This window comes from Sinocyclocheilus grahami, unplaced genomic scaffold (assembly GCF_001515645.1).
Source record: "Sinocyclocheilus grahami isolate Dianchi unplaced genomic scaffold, SAMN03320097.WGS_v1.1 scaffold87.1, whole genome shotgun sequence".
NCBI lineage: Eukaryota > Metazoa > Chordata > Actinopteri > Cypriniformes > Cyprinidae > Sinocyclocheilus > Sinocyclocheilus grahami.
The window spans coordinates 650,601-668,580 of record NW_015505266.1 but is presented as its reverse complement, the minus strand read 5'-3'; the positions used below and the strand labels follow the sequence as shown (position 1 = coordinate 668,580).

The window sequence follows — 17,980 nt, the reverse complement described above, 5'->3', positions numbered from 1 at the left end:
ATTTCCTGGCCTACACTTCCTGCTTCACATTTCCTGTCTTTCGCTTCCTGCTCCACACATGCTATTGTCACATTTCCTGGCCTACACTTCGTGCTTCACGTTTCCTGCCTTTCGCTTCCTGCTCCACACATGCTTTTGTCACATTTCCTGGCCTACACTTCCTGCTTCACGTTTCCTGTCTTTCGCTTCCTGCTCCACACATGCTATTGTCACATTTCCTGGCCTACACTTCGTGCTTCACGTTTCCTGCCTTTCCACACATGCTATTGTCACATTTCCTGGCCTACACTTCGTGCTTCACGTTTCCTGCCTTTCGCTTCCTGCTCCACACATGCTTTTGTCACATTTCCTGGCCTACACTTCCTGCTTCACATTTCCTGTCTTTCGTTTCTTGCTTCATACATGCTATGTTGGACAGGAAGTGTAAAGAAGAAAATATTGAGAAGGAAGTAAGAAACAGGAAGTTTTGTTTGTGTCTGGTTTTAGTTTTCCGGAGAGCTTGGAGAGCGAATGAAGGAAAGTTATGGGGATTTCTGCAGTCGGCACACTGAAGCGGTCAACTACTACAAAGAGCAACTGCAGAGCAACAAGAAGTTCCAGAACCTCACGAGAGTATGTTGAGATCTTATGTGGCTAACATTTGCTAGATTGTCCTAAGCGCTGCTTTAAATCATTTTTTCCTCTTACTGTGTTTCAGAAAATCAGCAATCTGCCAATAGTGCGGCGGTTAGGCATTCCAGAGTGTATCTTGCTGGTGACGCAGCGAATTACAAAGTATCCTGTTCTTCTGGAGCGCATCCTGCACAACACAGAAGGTTGGTAGTTGCAGTCCAGTGAAACAATCCAGATATTATGGATTTGCAAGGTTCTAAATGCTTTCTTCTCATTGCAGCCGGGACAGAGGAACATGAAGGATTAGCACAGGCTCTCACTCTAATCAAAGACGTCATTGTTCAGGTGGATGCCCAGGTCAGTCTCTATGAGAAGGAAGCACGGCTCAGGGACATCGCCTCTAAGGTGGAGCCCAAGTCCCTTGGGAAAATCAAAGATGGACGCGTTTTCCGGAAGGAGGACCTTTCTCAGGGGCGACGCAAGCTCTTGTATGAGGGCATGGTCAACTGGAAAGCTGCATCTGGTCGACTTAAAGGTATTATGAGAGCATTAATTCCCATGCATAAGTACGGAGCCCATCAAGGGATATCGTTTGTGTTTCCCCAAAAATTTGCAACAGTTTTGCCAAAGAACGCTAAAGCATCAAAATATATTTTTTCCTCCATTTTATTTATTTTTTGTCCCCCTTAGGGGTTCCATATACACAAGTTTGTTTGGTGCACAATTGAAGTTTGTGATTCTTCTGTTGCAGATATTCTAGCTCTCCTTCTTACTGATGTTCTCATCTTGTTGCAAGAAAAGGACCAGAGATACGTGTTCTCCACTGTGGTAAGTGCGAGAACTTTGTTTTTGGTTTATACAAGAAGAGAAATTGTTTATCTTAACGCACTCATCTGTGCTGTTTTTCTGCTAGGACAACAAGCCATCTGTTATTTCACTGCAGAAGTTGATCGTCCGTGAGGTGGCGCACGAGGAACGGGCCATGTTCCTCATCTGTGCCTCCTCAAACGAACCTGAGATGTACGAAATCCACACGGCCTCAAAAGAAGATCGCAACACGTGGATCACCCACATCCGTCAGGCAGTGGAGAGGTCTGTGTCAGACGGTACTCACATTTGTGTCTGTACTTCTGTCTGCATTGTTTTTTAAATGTTCCTCCTCGGTTCCTGTCCATCAGCTGTCCACATATAGAAGAGAGATTGTTTAGCGAGGAAGAGGAAGCCAGAGTCGCCCGGTTCCGAGAGTTTCAAGGTAAAACGTAGCTTGTTTCGTAATGGCATTCATGGTTTTTCTGCTCATTTTGATGTTGTGTGATGTTGTTTTTTATGAGATTTGAAGGATCTTTTGTCACTAGAGGGCGCAGTTGTGTTTTCATACTGAAACCTTGCAAATCCTTTTGTCAAAAATAAGTATTTTTAGTGCAAATGCTTATTATATTAATATTATTAAATATATTATATATACTATAATTTATTATACTATATATGATAGTTAATATTTTATAATTATATTAATATAGTTATATTTAGTGTGTGTGTATATATATAATACTAAATGTTTGAGTACTAATTATAATAATATAAATATATTATAAAAATATGTAGTCATATGAACTATTATAAATATATGTGTGTATGTTTGTGTGTTATGTGTCATGTCGTGTGTTATTTATAAAATGTGTAATTTATACTTGATGTAATTTAGTTATATTTTATAAGAAATATTTGTATTCAGCAGGGATGCATTAAATTAATCAAAATAAACAATATAAATTAGTTATAAGAAAAAAAATATATAAATTAGTTATAAAAAAAAGTGACAAAAAAAAGATTTTTAGTTAATGCTGTTCTTTTGACAAATTCAATTTGTAATAAAATCACATTTTCCACAAAAATATTGTTTCTTGCATTGTTATGGTTTGCTGTTACATTTATAATGTTATATTGTTGAAAAATTGTAAATACTATCAATGATTTTGTCTCTTTAACATATTTTACTCCATCTACGGCAACTCTTTTGAAGACATTTTTAACCAAGTTAAGCCAAATACAGTTGTGGAGTTTTTAGCATAAAGGAATTATAAAAACATGATCAAATTCAGCCATAATATTTCTCTCCATGAAAATAGCCATAGAAGCTGTAATGGCATTAAACAAACAAACAAACTCCATCTACGACTCTTTTCTGTAGATCGCCTGATGTTGAAGGACACTCAGATTGCCCAGAGCCTCACAGAGAAGCTGCAGTTGTTTGCAGAGCTGGCTGAATCTGTGGCCGGTTTAGAGGACGCCAGCTCTCGCTCCCGTCTGCTGCTGAGGGGCGATGCCGTGGAACTCCAGCAGGGGGAGCAGCTGCTCAAAGGAGCCATTACTGAAGGTAACATGTCAGGTTGATGGCCTGATGAATAAGTTAATTGTCTTACATTTACTGTCTTTCGCTTCCTGCTCCACACATGCTATTTCCTGGCCTACACTTCCTGCTTCACATTTCCTGGCCTACACTTCCTGCTTCACATTTCCTGGCCTACACTTCCTGCTTCACGTTTCCTGTCTTTCGCTTCCTGCTCCACACATGCTATTGTCACATTTCCTGGCCTACACTTCCTGCTTCACATTTACTGTCTTTCGCTTCCTGCTCCACACATGCTATTTCCTGGCCTACACTTCCTGCTTCACATTTCCTGTCTTTCGCTTCCTGCTCCACACATGCTATTGTCACATTTCCTGGCCTACACTTCCTGCTTCACATTTCCTGGCCTACACTTCCTGCTTCACATTTCTTATCCTACACTTCCTGCTTCACATTTCCTGTCTTTCGTTTCTTGCTTCATACATGCTATGTTGGACAGGAAGTGTAAAGAAGAAAATATTGAGAAGGAAGTAAGAAACAGGAAGTTTTGTTTGTGTCTGGTTTTAGTTTTCCGGAGAGCTTGGAGAGCGAATGAAGGAAAGTTATGGGGATTTCTTTTTTTTGCACACTGAAGCGGTCAACTACTACAAAGAGCAACTGCAGAGCAACAAGAAGTTCCAGAACCTCACGAGAGTATGTTGAGATCTTATGTGGCTAACATTTGCTAGATTGTCCTAAGCGCTGCTTTAAATCATTTTTTCCTCTTACTGTGTTTCAGAAAATCAGCAATCTGCCAATAGTGCGGCGGTTAGGCATTCCAGAGTGTATCTTGCTGGTGACGCAGCGAATCACAAAGTATCCTGTTCTTCTGGAGCGCATCCTGCACAACACAGAAGGTTGGTAGTTGCAGTCCAGTGAAACAATCCAGATATTATGGATTTGCAAGGTTCTAAATGCTTTCTTCTCATTGCAGCCGGGACAGAGGAACATGAAGGATTAGCACAGGCTCTCACTCTAATCAAAGACGTCATTGTTCAGGTGGATGCCCAGGTCAGTCTCTATGAGAAGGAAGCACGGCTCAGGGACATCGCCTCTAAGGTGGAGCCCAAGTCCCTTGGGAAAATCAAAGATGGACGCGTTTTCCGGAAGGAGGACCTTTCTCAGGGGCGACGCAAGCTCTTGTATGAGGGCATGGTCAACTGGAAAGCTGCATCTGGTCGACTTAAAGGTATTATGAGAGCATTAATTCCCATGCATAAGTACGGAGCCCATCAAGGGATATCGTTTGTGTTTCCCCAAAAACTTGCAACAGTTTTGCCAAAGAACGCTAAAGCATCAAAATATATTTTTTCCTCCATTTTATTTATTTTTTGTCCCCCTTAGGGGTTCCATATACACAAGTTTGTTTGGTGCACAATTGAAGTTTGTGATTCTTCTGTTGCAGATATTCTAGCTCTCCTTCTTACTGATGTTCTCATCTTGTTGCAAGAAAAGGACCAGAGATACGTGTTCTCCACTGTGGTAAGTGCGAGAACTTTGTTTTTGGTTTATACAAGAAGAGAAATTGTTTATCTTAACGCACTCATCTGTGCTGTTTTTCTGCTAGGACAACAAGCCATCTGTTATTTCACTGCAGAAGTTGATCGTCCGTGAGGTGGCGCACGAGGAACGGGCCATGTTCCTCATCTGTGCCTCCTCAAACGAACCTGAGATGTACGAAATCCACACGGCCTCAAAAGAAGATCGCAACACGTGGATCACCCACATCCGTCAGGCAGTGGAGAGGTCTGTGTCAGACGGTACTCACATTTGTGTCTGTACTTCTGTCTGCATTGTTTTTTAAATGTTCCTCCTCGGTTCCTGTCCATCAGCTGTCCACATATAGAAGAGAGATTGTTTAGCGAGGAAGAGGAAGCCAGAGTCGCCCGGTTCCGAGAGTTTCAAGGTAAAACGTAGCTTGTTTCGTAATGGCATTCATGGTTTTTCTGCTCATTTTGATGTTGTGTGATGTTGTTTTTTATGAGATTTGAAGGATCTTTTGTCACTAGAGGGCGCAGTTGTGTTTTCATACTGAAACCTTGCAAATCCTTTTGTCAAAAATAAGTATTTTTAGTGCAAATGCTTATTATATTAATATTATTAAATATATTATATATACTATAATTTATTATACTATATATGATAGTTAATATTTTATAATTATATTAATATAGTTATATTTAGTGTGTGTGTATATATATAATACTAAATGTTTGAGTACTAATTATAATAATATAAATATATTATAAAAATATGTAGTCATATGAACTATTATAAATATATGTGTGTATGTTTGTGTGTTATGTGTCATGTCGTGTGTTATTTATAAAATGTGTAATTTATACTTGATGTAATTTAGTTATATTTTATAAGAAATATTTGTATTCAGCAGGGATGCATTAAATTAATCAAAATAAACAATATAAATTAGTTATAAGAAAAAAAATATATAAATTAGTTATAAAAAAAAGTGACAAAAAAAAGATTTTTAGTTAATGCTGTTCTTTTGACAAATTCAATTTGTAATAAAATCACATTTTCCACAAAAATATTGTTTCTTGCATTGTTATGGTTTGCTGTTACATTTATAATGTTATATTGTTGAAAAATTGTAAATACTATCAATGATTTTGTCTCTTTAACATATTTTACTCCATCTACGGCAACTCTTTTGAAGACATTTTTAACCAAGTTAAGCCAAATACAGTTGTGGAGTTTTTAGCATAAAGGAATTATAAAAACATGATCAAATTCAGCCATAATATTTCTCTCCATGAAAATAGCCATAGAAGCTGTAATGGCATTAAACAAACAAACAAACTCCATCTACGACTCTTTTCTGTAGATCGCCTGATGTTGAAGGACACTCAGATTGCCCAGAGCCTCACAGAGAAGCTGCAGTTGTTTGCAGAGCTGGCTGAATCTGTGGCCGGTTTAGAGGACGCCAGCTCTCGCTCCCGTCTGCTGCTGAGGGGCGATGCCGTGGAACTCCAGCAGGGGGAGCAGCTGCTCAAAGGAGCCATTACTGAAGGTAACATGTCAGGTTGATGGCCTGATGAATAAGTTAATTGTCTTAAGCATTGGCGTCATGATGTAATCTTGCACTTGGTAGCAAACTAGATTATTTGAGCGCTAAATGTAGATATTGAAGTATATCTCTGTGTTTCTGTAGTGGAGAACCTGCAGAACCTCCTTGCATCTGGAGCTCGGGAAGCATCTTCACAGACTGAGGGGAACCAGAGTCCGTCCTTGAGTTTGCTGCCACGCAGAGCGGACACCTTCGGCGGCTATGATAGCATTCCTAGCATACTGCCTAAGAGTAAGAGTCAGTACATGTGATTAGACACTAATTATACTCGTCATTATTATACACATTAACATAGATTTGTTGGCAGTATTTTAATGTAAGACTCATTGTTGCATAATATCAGATCTTTTTATCCATATTCATTGCATATTTTAAAGGCTGTGCATCCCACTATCTGTACTATGCAGTGGGGAACATTACGATTGATTAGTCTTAAATTATAGTTGAAAATAACACATTAAAGATTCATTCATTTTTGATTTTCCTTTGTTGTTGTTCTCTTTCTCTTTTTTTGTCTTTTTTCAATAATTTTGTTTGTTTTTTCTGTCTTTTGCTCTTTTTTTCTTTCATTTTATTGTTTTGTCACTCTTGTTTGTTTTTGATTTTTGCTTGTTTCTTTCTCTTTTGTTTGTTCTGTTTTGTTTTTATTCATTTGCTGTTTTCTTTGTTTGCTTTTTTTGTTTAATCACTCAATTCTTCTGTCTTTTGTTGGATCTTTCATTTGTTTGTTTGTTTTTATGATAGCCTTTTGTTTATTATTTAGTTTCATTCTTTCTTTTAATTGTCCTTTTGTTTTCTTTTCCTTCATTCTTTTATTTGTTTGATTAGTTTTTTGTTTGTTTATTATTTTGTTTCTTAACGTTGATGCTTTCATTTATTTGTTCTCTGACCTTGGTTCTTTCTTTCTTTTCCTTCTGGCTTGCTTTCAGTTTGCACTGCATTCTTACCAGACACTTACTTACCAAAGCACCTTACAGTGCAGTACACAAATCATGTTTTAGCAAATACAAGGACAGCCTACGTCTTAGTTGTCTAACTTTTCATTTTTAATTTAATATTTTAGAGGCTCCATCGCAATTCACATACTGTCTGTACTATGCAGTAGGTCAGCTGTTCCCAGACAGTTTTTAAAGTATGCATGCATATACAGTGGGGCAAAAAAGTATTTAGTCAGCCACCAATTGTGCAAGTTCTCCCACTTAAAAAGATGAGAGAGGCCTGTAATTTTCATCATAGGTATACCTCAACTATGAGAGACAAAATGAGAAAAAAAATCCAGAAAATCACATTGTAGGATTTTTAAAGAATTAATTGGTAAATTCCTCGGTAAAATAAGTATTTGGTCACCTACAAACAAGCAAGATTTCTGGCCCTCACAGACCTGTAACTTCTTCTTTAAGAGCCTCCTCTGTCCTCCACTCGTTACCTGTATTAATGGCATCTGTTTGAACTCATTATCAGTATAAAAGACACCTGTATAATTATCCACAGCCCCCTGTGTTACAGGATATGGTTGGTTTGTGCTGTTTATGTGCAGGTCTGCTATGTACCTCTCCAGTTTAAGTTGTAAATCAGGTGTGTTTGTGTGTTAAATCAGACGGCAGTATTAAGAAGAAGGTTGCCGGAGCGGCCGGCAGGTCCAGGGACAGGAGTCAACGGGCCAGCTCTGATCCGCAGCTCAAAGAGGTGTACGCATGTCAGGACCGGGATGAGCTGGTGAGAGAACACACTCATGCAGGCCTTTGTCCCACAGATGACAAGAACATGGCCGTGTTTACTAAATGAGAATGACATCAGATGTTTTGGACAGGAAGTTCACTTTTGTCAGTTTTAAACTGTCACACTAGTCATTGTCTAGCTATAGATCTGGTAATTATATGATTATTTGGTTATTATATTATAAAATTATAAAATTATACGATTATTATGATTATAGTATTTAGTGTATTACTATTGTTAAAATATAATAATAAATGGATATAACAGTATCTATAATTTATAATAATATGTATTTGTTTATTTATAGTAATGTATATTATGTATATACATTTATATAAAATTAATAATTACATATAATGTTTATAATAATGTAGTTATTTATTTATTGTAGGGCTGTGCGATTTGGGGGAAAATATCAAATTGCGATTTTTTTTTTTTGACAGATATTGCGATTGCGATTTGATTTGTGATTTTAAATTTGAAAATTCAAGCTTCAGCTCAATATTGTCAATAATGTGCAGCACAGTATTGGTATCATTACCCTGCTGAAAAACACTATAGAAATTCTTATAGTTTCCATTAACCCATTACAAAATTCCTTTTTGTTTTGGGCATTATTCCAATAGGAATTACTGTTGTTCTTTTGGTTGCCATCTGCCAGATTACACCCCACCAATAGAATCCATCAAATACTAGTAGACACCATTATAGTTTACATTAAAACCAATACAATTCCCATTATAACCCTGAAATACATTACATTTGTTATTGTGATTTTGGAGGGGTTCTATTGTTTTTTTTCTTCAGCAGGCAAGATTATAATGGTATAACTAGTTTTACAGAATTAACTTAATTACTGAATTTCACAGAAAATATTTTTTTATAAATAAACAACTGTATTTCTTAAGTCAATTATTAAAATATTACATATGTTACATAGGCTGATTTATTCATTTTAAGTATTTGGGATTTTAAGAACAAGTGGAAAATGTGCTGAATGTTTCATTTCATCCAAGTGAAATTAGCAAAGCAGTTAGACTGAATTTACATTCGTTTTAAACGCAGAGCCAGGCGCGAGTCGACACAGGTTGCGCGCGTGCATCAAGCCTCATCCATACTGCCAGATGCGCTCGTGGAGTCTTGCGGTGCGGAGCCGGGTGCGAGTATAAACGAGCATTACGAGACCGGCTGCGTGAGTGCAGCAAGCATGAACAGCTCGTCCGTGACGCGGGATTCGCACCGCGTGGGGCAGAGAGGAGCTCATTTCGAAGCTTAAGTTGCATACGTTTTTCTTTAATTTTAATTTGCCTAACTATCGATCTGACCCAGTAGACGCCATAATCCCACTCCGTCTCTCTCCCGTCCCGGGAGAGTGTTGTGGGTGTTTACGCAGTTGGCTAGAGCAGTGCTGATTGGGGAGAACGGAGGTGCGCTCACTCTTGCCCAGGGCAAGTAAGACTGCAACTCAAGGCTGGCAGTCATGCATATGCTCTGGAACAGAGTAATATCGCGTCCACATCGCAGGCTTTGCGATTAGCAAATCGCAACGTCTCAAATTGCGATTTCGAATAGATTTCGATTAATCGCACAGCCCTAGTGTGTATTATATATGTATATAACATTTAAAACAGTATTGTTTACATAAATTATATAGTAATGTTTATACACACACACATATATATAGTATATTTGTATATTATATTATGTATTTATAATATAAAATTGTATATTAGTGTGTATTTACATTTTATTTTTAATCAAATATTTATTGGCAAATATAATTAGTAAAATATTATTTAAATTTTTTAATAGATTATAAAATAGGCCTATTATATTATAACATTTGAACATTAGTTTATCACCATTTTTATTAATGTTGGCAGTTTAATGTGTTAACAGTGGAATTAATAAAAAATAAATAAAATACAATAAAAAATATGAATCAAGGTTTAATAAAATATAAAAATCTATAGTGCATTATATATGAACTCTTTCCCCACCAGTGTTTTTGAAAAAATTTGCCAGCCACTGCCAGCATTTTTGATCATTTTCACAAAAATTGTGGCCCCTAAAATATTTTGTTGTCTGAACATGCAATACATCAAAATAAAGAACAGAGCCTCTACTTAAAAAAATATATATATTTTTTTTTTTCTAGCTTCAAGCATTCTTTTTTGTCAACACTTGAATGGAAGTAAGTTTCATAAAAAAAATAGTTTTCAAAAAAGTATTGAGCAAAAAGCTGAGAAAATCGCATTTTTATCAAATACTGTATATTATCAAAACAAAGATGCAGTAGATGGCTTCCATCAGCACTCCCAAAGCTTCACAGTCCTTTACCACTTCCTGGATAACATTTCACTTGGTTACATAAGGCAGTTTTCTGTTGTTGGCTGTTTATTGTTGATGATCGCATTATTTTTCATATGCTTCTGCTTACATATGTGATCGCACGTTTCTGTGTCTTCCTCGCCTGTGTTTTTGATCGGGACATTTTGGACTCATTCAGGAGATGTGTAATAGCGCCCTCGAGTGTATAACAGTGAAAACACGGAAACCCGAAAAAATTCCATGTTTGACAGGGAAAGAGTTAATGTTTGTTGCTATAATTAACTATAAGAAAGTAATGCATTACTCATCTACCATGATAATCTTTGAGTAAGTCTTTGAATTATCTTAATTTGGGGCTTTTCTCATGAAACATTGATATGCATGAATAAATCCAAACAACTTTTTTATTTTTTATTTTAATATGTCATCTCTCTCAGGACGAGGCCTCTTCACCTTGCTTGCGCAAAATATTGTCCACCTGTAAATTTCCAGAGTCAGAGGTAAGAGCACACATTGGATTGGAATTGAGGCGATTATGTCTCACTTTGTTTCCCACGAGATAAAAGGCGCATATCATTTCTCACACCCCTCTCAATACATATTTGAAATGGTAACCTTTGCATTCACCGCACCTAATCGGCAGTTAATGCAGCGATACTTCACTTGGCAGGAATGTGGCATTGTGTCTCATGAGAATAATGTCTCTGAATATTGAATCATCCTGCCAGTAATGTTGCCCTTGTCTTCCTGTTTTTCCAGTTCTATGAGCAAGTTCTGCTGCTGTCCCAGAGGCTGTACAGTTTACAGGTACAACAGAATGACCACACTCATGTCTCACTCATAACGTCAGCCACACGCATCCTGTAATCATGACAGGATCTGCTTTAGAGGAATCTTCCCCTCTCAGGTTCCTCAGGCTGTGGTCATTTGTTTGCTCAGATGTTCACAACATCTGCAAAATTGTGGTTAAACAATAGCTACATATCTTGTGTTCATTAGTCCATTCTTTTATTTTCATTTTCCAATTGTTCTTTTGTTCATTCGCTTGTTTGCTCCTTTTAATTTGTTCTTGTTGCTCCTTCTGTCTTTCATTTGCTGTTCTTTTTTTAATTTCATTATTTTGATAATTTTTTTCTTTCTGTCAGTTTCACTTTTGGGTTCTCATTTGCTCTTATTGGTTCTTTTGATTTTCGTTTGTTCTGTCATTCGTTCTTTCATTCGTGCCATTTTCTTTCATTCATTTTAGTTTTTTTGTTCTGTCATTATTTGTTCTGTCGGTCCGTGTACTTTTGCGTCCATTCATTTTTCGTTTTTTTAACCATGTCTAAAAAAATGAAAAAAGAACGGTTGTATTTTTAAATGCTATGCTGAAAACCAAAATAGAAATTAGAACCTAGCTTTAATGTACATCTATTTTGACATATTTTTGCCCTGTCCGCATATAAATGCTGCATTTTTATGTGGATGTCACTCCTGAAACTTTGCAGCATGTAAGCTGCTGTCACTGGTCCTCTTAGCATCATGATTAACAAAACTTTTTCAAATTCTAAATGGATTAGCCAAGAAAGAGCGCTCGCTTTATAATAATTATAAAGCTGTTTTTCATTTCAGTTTATCGCAATCTCACAGAGTTCCGATATAATCAATGAAGCTCTACACTGCTCAATGAATCTCTTATTTACATCACTTTGTTTGTTATCAGTGACTGCGCAGCACTGAACAAAACTGTCGCGTGGAGTTGGTTCTAGCTTAAACGCTTGGCCACTGCATTCATAACAACAGAAAATGTCAGTGATTGGCTATTGATCAGTGCTGCAAAAACATGTTGAAAATAGAAACCTCCAGAGTTGAAACACAAATATACACTGGAGCATTTGGAAATACACGTTTCGCCAGTATCCTATTTCTACCACTTCAACCAACGTTCTCTTGCTTTCGTTTCCCTCTAGCACTCCCGCACACCTGCCCTGGATACAGTTAATTGCAAAGAAATATCTTGAGTATTTCATGTTTTCAGGCATGAAAGATCATAAAAAGGTGTTAAGATCATAAAAATATCGAAGCCAAAGGTTTTCATAAAGCAGTAGGTTACTGGTAGCCACATCAGTAGCGCAAGACAGCGCTTATACTGTATAGAGATGCTAATAAGATAAAAATTAAATTTAGCCTTTATATACATTTTGTTTACAAATTTTAATTAAATAAAAAATGTAATTAAAATTTGTAAACAAAATGTATATAAAGGCTAAATTTAATTTTTATCTTATTAGCATCTCTATACAGTATAAGCGCTGTCTTGCGCTACTGATGTGGCTACCAGTAACCTACTGCTTTATGAAAACCTTTGGCTTCGATATTTTTATGATCTTAACACCTTTTTATGATCTTTCATGCCTGAAAACATGAAATACTCAAGATATTTCTTTGCAATTAACTGTATCCAGGGCAGGTGTGCGGGAGTGCTAGAGGGAAACGAAAGCAAGAGAACGTTGGTTGAAGTGGTAGAAATAGGATACTGGCGAAACGTGTATTTCCAAATGCTCCAGTGTATATTTGTGTTTCAACTCTGGAGGTTTCTATTTTCAACATGTTTTTGCAGCACTGATCAATAGCCAATCACTGACATTTTCTGTTGTTATGAATGCAGTGGCCAAGCGTTTAAGCTAGAACCAACTCCACGCGACAGTTTTGTTCAGTGCTGCGCAGTCACTGATAACAAACAAAGTGATGTAAATAAGAGATTCATTGAGCAGTGTAGAGCTTCATTGATTATATCGGAACTCTGTGAGATTGCGATAAACTGAAATGAAAAACAGCTTTATAATTATTATACACTGCTCAATGAATCTCTTATTTACATCACTTTGTTTGTTATCAGTGACTGCGCAGCACTGAACAAAACTGTCGCGTGGAGTTGGTTCTAGCTTAAACGCTTGGCCACTGCATTCATAACAACAGAAAATGTCAGTGATTGGCTATTGATCAGTGCTGCAAAAACATGTTGAAAATAGAAACCTCCAGAGTTGAAACACAAATATACACTGGAGCATTTGGAAATACACGTTTCGCCAGTATCCTATTTCTACCACTTCAACCAACGTTCTCTTGCTTTCGTTTCCCTCTAGCACTCCCGCACACCTGCCCTGGATACAGTTAATTGCAAAGAAATATCTTGAGTATTTCATGTTTTCAGGCATGAAAGATCATAAAAAGGTGTTAAGATCATAAAAATATCGAAGCCAAAGGTTTTCATAAAGCAGTAGGTTACTGGTAGCCACATCAGTAGCGCAAGACAGCGCTTATACTGTATAGAGATGCTAATAAGATAAAAATTAAATTTAGCCTTTATATACATTTTGTTTACAAATTTTAATTAAATAAAAAATTTTAATAATGAAAATTAGTTTGTATCTTTTTATTCTATTCATCATTGTTTGGACCATTAAAGAAGAAAATGCATTTTTCATATTTCATGAGTTCAAAAACGGAAAATGAATGGACACAAAGGTACACAGAACCCAGTCTTCAGTCAATTTGTTTAATTTATGCTTTCATTTTAGTTTTTTTAATTCTTTTGTTTGTTCTTTTTGTTCTTGTTCTTTTTTGTTCATTTGTTTTAATTTTTGCTCTTTTGCTGTTTTCTTTCAGACTTTTGTTATTTTTTTGACACTTGTTTTTTCTTTAATTTTTGTTTAGTTTTTTATTCTTTTATTAATTTTCCATTTTGTTTGTTCATTTGCTCTCTCTGTATTTATACTTTACTTTATTTGTTTTTTTTCCCCCTGTCTTTCATTTGTTTGTTTTGATGACAGTTCATTCTTTGGCCGTTCGTTTATTCTTTTGTTTTTGTTTTTCGTTCAGTTGTCCTTTCATTTTCTTTCTTGTCTTTTTGTTTTTGTTTTTGTTTGCCATTGTTCTTTTTTTCTTTTGTTGTTTTGTTTATTTTTTCTTGTTTGCTTTGTTTTTATTTTTCTGTTTTGTTGTACTCTGTCTTTTGATTCTTTCTTTCTTTTGTTTAATTGCATGTTTTGTTTTGTTTTTGTCTTTCATTTGTTCTTTTGTTTGGTGACAGTCTGTTCTTTCTTTTGGTCTTTTGTTTTTTCTTCTGTCCTTTTAGTTATCCTTTAATTTTCCTTGTTCCATTCTTTTGGTTTTGGTTTAATTCTTTCTGTATTTTTTTCTTATACTTTTTTCCCTTTCTGTCTGTTGTCCTTTAAGTTGCTTGCTTTCTTTTTTGTGCTTTCATTCTCTTTGCATTGCATTAAATTTACTTTCTTACCAAAGCTCCTTACAATACAGTACACAAATCATGTTTGAGCAAATACAAGGCCAAGCAGCTGAAGCACAAAACTAAGCCTTAGTTACCAGGAAGCTCTTAACAACTATCCAGACATCAAGTCCTTTCTGTCTCCTTCCCCCTCAGGCCATAATCTCTCAGCAGGACAGCCACATCGAGCTCCAGCGGGCCTCTCTCCTCACCGCCGAGCGGGACCGTCCCGGCAGCCGGAACCGTGGCACAGACGTGCTTCTGGAGCAGGAGAAGCAGCGCAACCTGGAGAAGCATCGCGAGGAGCTTGCCAACTTCCAGCGGCTACAGAGCCAGCATCGGCAGGAGCAGGCACGCTGGGAACGGGAGCGGGAGAAGCAGCGGCGGCAAGAGGAGGCGGCCGAGCAGCGGCTGAAGGAGTGGGAGGAGGAGTGTCGGCGACTGGAGCTGCGTTTGTCCGAGGAGAGGCAGGAACTCGAGAGGCAAAGGCAGACGTATCAGCAAGACCTGGAGAGGCTGAGAGAGTCCACACGTGTTGTTGAGAAAGAGAAAGAGCGATTGGAGCAACAAAGGAAGTTGAAGAAGCACAACACGGTGCCAAATACGACAGCGCTGTATGCACAGGAAGTTGGACAGGTGAGATGCCACCTGACTGTAGTTGTTTCCATATCCCTCGCTTCATTATAATGTAACACTTTACTACTGGTCCCCACATGAATCTATGGTTCTCTTGGAAGGCCTCACAGGTTACTAAATAGATTCAAATAATCATACCAATCCAATGGTTGACACAAAAGTAGAATAAATATATAGGCTAAAATTGTTAATGCCACTTTTTATTGATCTACAAAAAAAGTTCACTTCATTCAGCATCCAAACGTTTAATTGTTCTTTTTTTTCATCATAGTACAAAATTTTGGACCATTTCGATTCTTTTGAAATCTTTGTCGTACATGTTTTGGGAAAATTTGCACTTGGGTGAATTTGCAGATGTTTCTTGTCTTTTTGTTTTTGTTTTTGTTTGCCATTGTTCTTTTTTTCTTTTGTTGTTTTGTTTATTTTTTCTTGTTTGCTTTGTTTTTATTTTTCTGTTTTGTTGTACTCTGTCTTTTGATTCTTTCTTTCTTTTGTTTAATTGCATGTTTTGTTTTGTTTTTGTCTTTCATTTGTTCTTTTGTTTGGTGACAGTCTGTTCTTTCTTTTGGTCTTTTGTTTTTTCTTCTGTCCTTTTAGTTATCCTTTAATTTTCCTTGTTCCATTCTTTTGGTTTAATTGTTCTTTTTTTTTCATCATAGTACAAAATTTTGGACCATTTCGATTCTTTTGAAATCTTTGTCGTACATGTTTTGGGAAAATTTGCACTTGGGTGAATTTGCAGATGTAGGGCTACCGTTTAAAAGTTTTTTTTTCTCTCTCTCTTCTGCTCACCAAGGCTGCATTTACTTGATAGAAAACAGTTCTTTTAAATTGTAATAATATTTCACAATATTATGATTTGTACAGTGTTTTTTTTATTTTAATACATATTTTAAAATTGTATTTATTCCTGTGATGCAAAGCTGAATTTTCAGCATCACTCCAGTCTTAAGTGTAGGGCTGGGTATCGTTCAAAATTTTTATATTTTTATCGATACTGATACCGATACCTTGACTTCGCTACCGGTTCCTGAACGATACTTTTTTCGATACCAATTTTATGAAATCAATTTTAAAAACATTGCATTATCTAAAAAAAAAAAACTTTGGCTTTATTTTTCAGCTTGTTGATGTTTATACAGACTCAAAGACTCATCTCCTGAGCCACTGCACAAAGGAACAAAATGTAACCAACACAATAAATCAGTGCATATAGTTTTAATAAAGCTCAAATAGTCTTCAGTTTACACATTTGTTATTTAAAACGCATAGCTCAGACAGAATCATGATTTCTATTCATTTTCCACTGATTTACTGATGAGCATTAGCAGCTTCCAGCGCTGTCTGCCTGTGTTCTCTCTTCCATGATCGCTGCTCTGACTCATAGGTAATAACATTTAATTTCAGCAACATTACATGGCCAAAACACACATTAGACGGCAATCGGAAGTTATTACAAACACTCGATGGGGTTTTAAAATTAGTTTTGAGTAAAATCTTATTTATTGTCTTATGTAGCATGATGCTACAGTGTGCACGAATGGTCACATAACATGCGCTTTCGGTCGCATAGTATGAATGAATGGACATCTGCATGATCGTAACTCCACGCAACTCACGCATTCTCCATTGGAAATTAATGACTTTCGGTCTGTCGTTTGTCAGAGATAGTGGAAAGCCGGCTTGAAACGCAGTGGAAACGCCAGTATGACGAGGATCGTTTTCATTTTAAAACAAAAACGCACCAGTGTTAAATGTAGCTTTACATCTAAGGGGGCTGGGACGCATTCACACTACAGCCTCACGTGTACGCCATATCTCTGAGTGTAACCGGTGACGCGGACCAACTATGCAGACCGATCGGTGTATTACAGTACCACGAGAGCTATAGAGAGCAGACTGCTCCGTACGCTTTCGAATCGCTCTCGCGGATGTCAAACACTGATCGATTTGCGCCGCGCCGCACTGCGCTGCTTCTAGTCGAGCACACCTAGTGCTGCAGGCTTATTGGCTCACTGACATTGATAAGATTAACCCCTTAGGTATCGAAATTTGGTACCGAACGACGAGACGTTTTTCGATACTCGATGATATCGAGGCAATTCGGTCGGTGCCTAAAAAGTATCGAACTCGATACCCAGCCCTACTTAAGTGTCACATGATCCTTTAGAAATCATTCTAATATGCTGATTTGCTGATCAAGAAGCATTTATTATTATTATTATCAGTGTTGAAAACAGTTGTGTGAGGTCATGTTTTTGTGAAAATCATTTTTCAGGACTCTCTGAAAAAACTATTTATAGCCTCTTAACAATAATTAATGTTTATCACAGTTTACGTTTTTTTTTATTTTTTTTTATCAAAACATCAGAAAGATTTCAACACTATTCTTTTTTTTGTGTTAAAGGTCCCATATTGTACACCTTTCTGGAGTTTTATTTTAGGTTTTGATGTCCTTAAGAATATATATTTGCGGTATAAGTACCAAAAACCATCTCAATATATTTTTACAGCTCCTCTCTCAGGAGCTCTGCTGAGAAACAGGTCGATTTTGGCCTGTCTAATTAATATTCATGAGCCTCTCTTCTGATTGGCCTGTTGTTTTCTGAGTGACACCCGGCCAGGCCAACTACAGGTAACTAGGGTCAGCGTCGTCACAGCACTAGCTGGAGGCAGCCCATTCAAACCAGCACAGATTCGGCTACATAAGGAGCTTAAAATATTATCTTGTTGTGATGTTGGGTGCCAGAATCGACGTGTGACCAAGCGAAATGCAAATCAAGCCAGGATCAATCAGTATCAGTGTTAGTCATTTTATAGTATTAAGGAGGAATGTGCATTTAAAGTTTATGGTCTAAAATCAAAGAGCCACAGCCGGGTGTGTGTTTGCACTGCTGGGTTACAGATGAATATGATTCAGCGCTCGTGGCAAAGAGTT

At 37.0% G+C, this 17,980-nt stretch overlaps 1 protein-coding gene across 1 annotated transcript in view; it reads left to right on the top strand.

The window, feature by feature from the left end:
* The window catches only part of LOC107586933 (rho guanine nucleotide exchange factor 18-like), a 76,429-nt gene that overhangs the window by 47,677 nt on the left and 10,772 nt on the right, over positions 1-17,980 (top strand). Inside the window, exons 16-27 of the mRNA XM_016274497.1 lie at positions 487-612; positions 698-815; positions 893-1,147; positions 1,364-1,440; positions 1,526-1,704; positions 1,791-1,864; positions 2,804-2,989; positions 6,174-6,320; positions 7,687-7,805; positions 10,577-10,639; positions 10,899-10,946; positions 14,563-15,042. Of these exons, the coding sequence (XP_016129983.1) occupies positions 487-612; positions 698-815; positions 893-1,147; positions 1,364-1,440; positions 1,526-1,704; positions 1,791-1,864; positions 2,804-2,989; positions 6,174-6,320; positions 7,687-7,805; positions 10,577-10,639; positions 10,899-10,946; positions 14,563-15,042 (1,872 nt within the window). The remainder of the gene's footprint in view (positions 1-486; positions 613-697; positions 816-892; positions 1,148-1,363; positions 1,441-1,525; positions 1,705-1,790; positions 1,865-2,803; positions 2,990-6,173; positions 6,321-7,686; positions 7,806-10,576; positions 10,640-10,898; positions 10,947-14,562; positions 15,043-17,980) is intronic.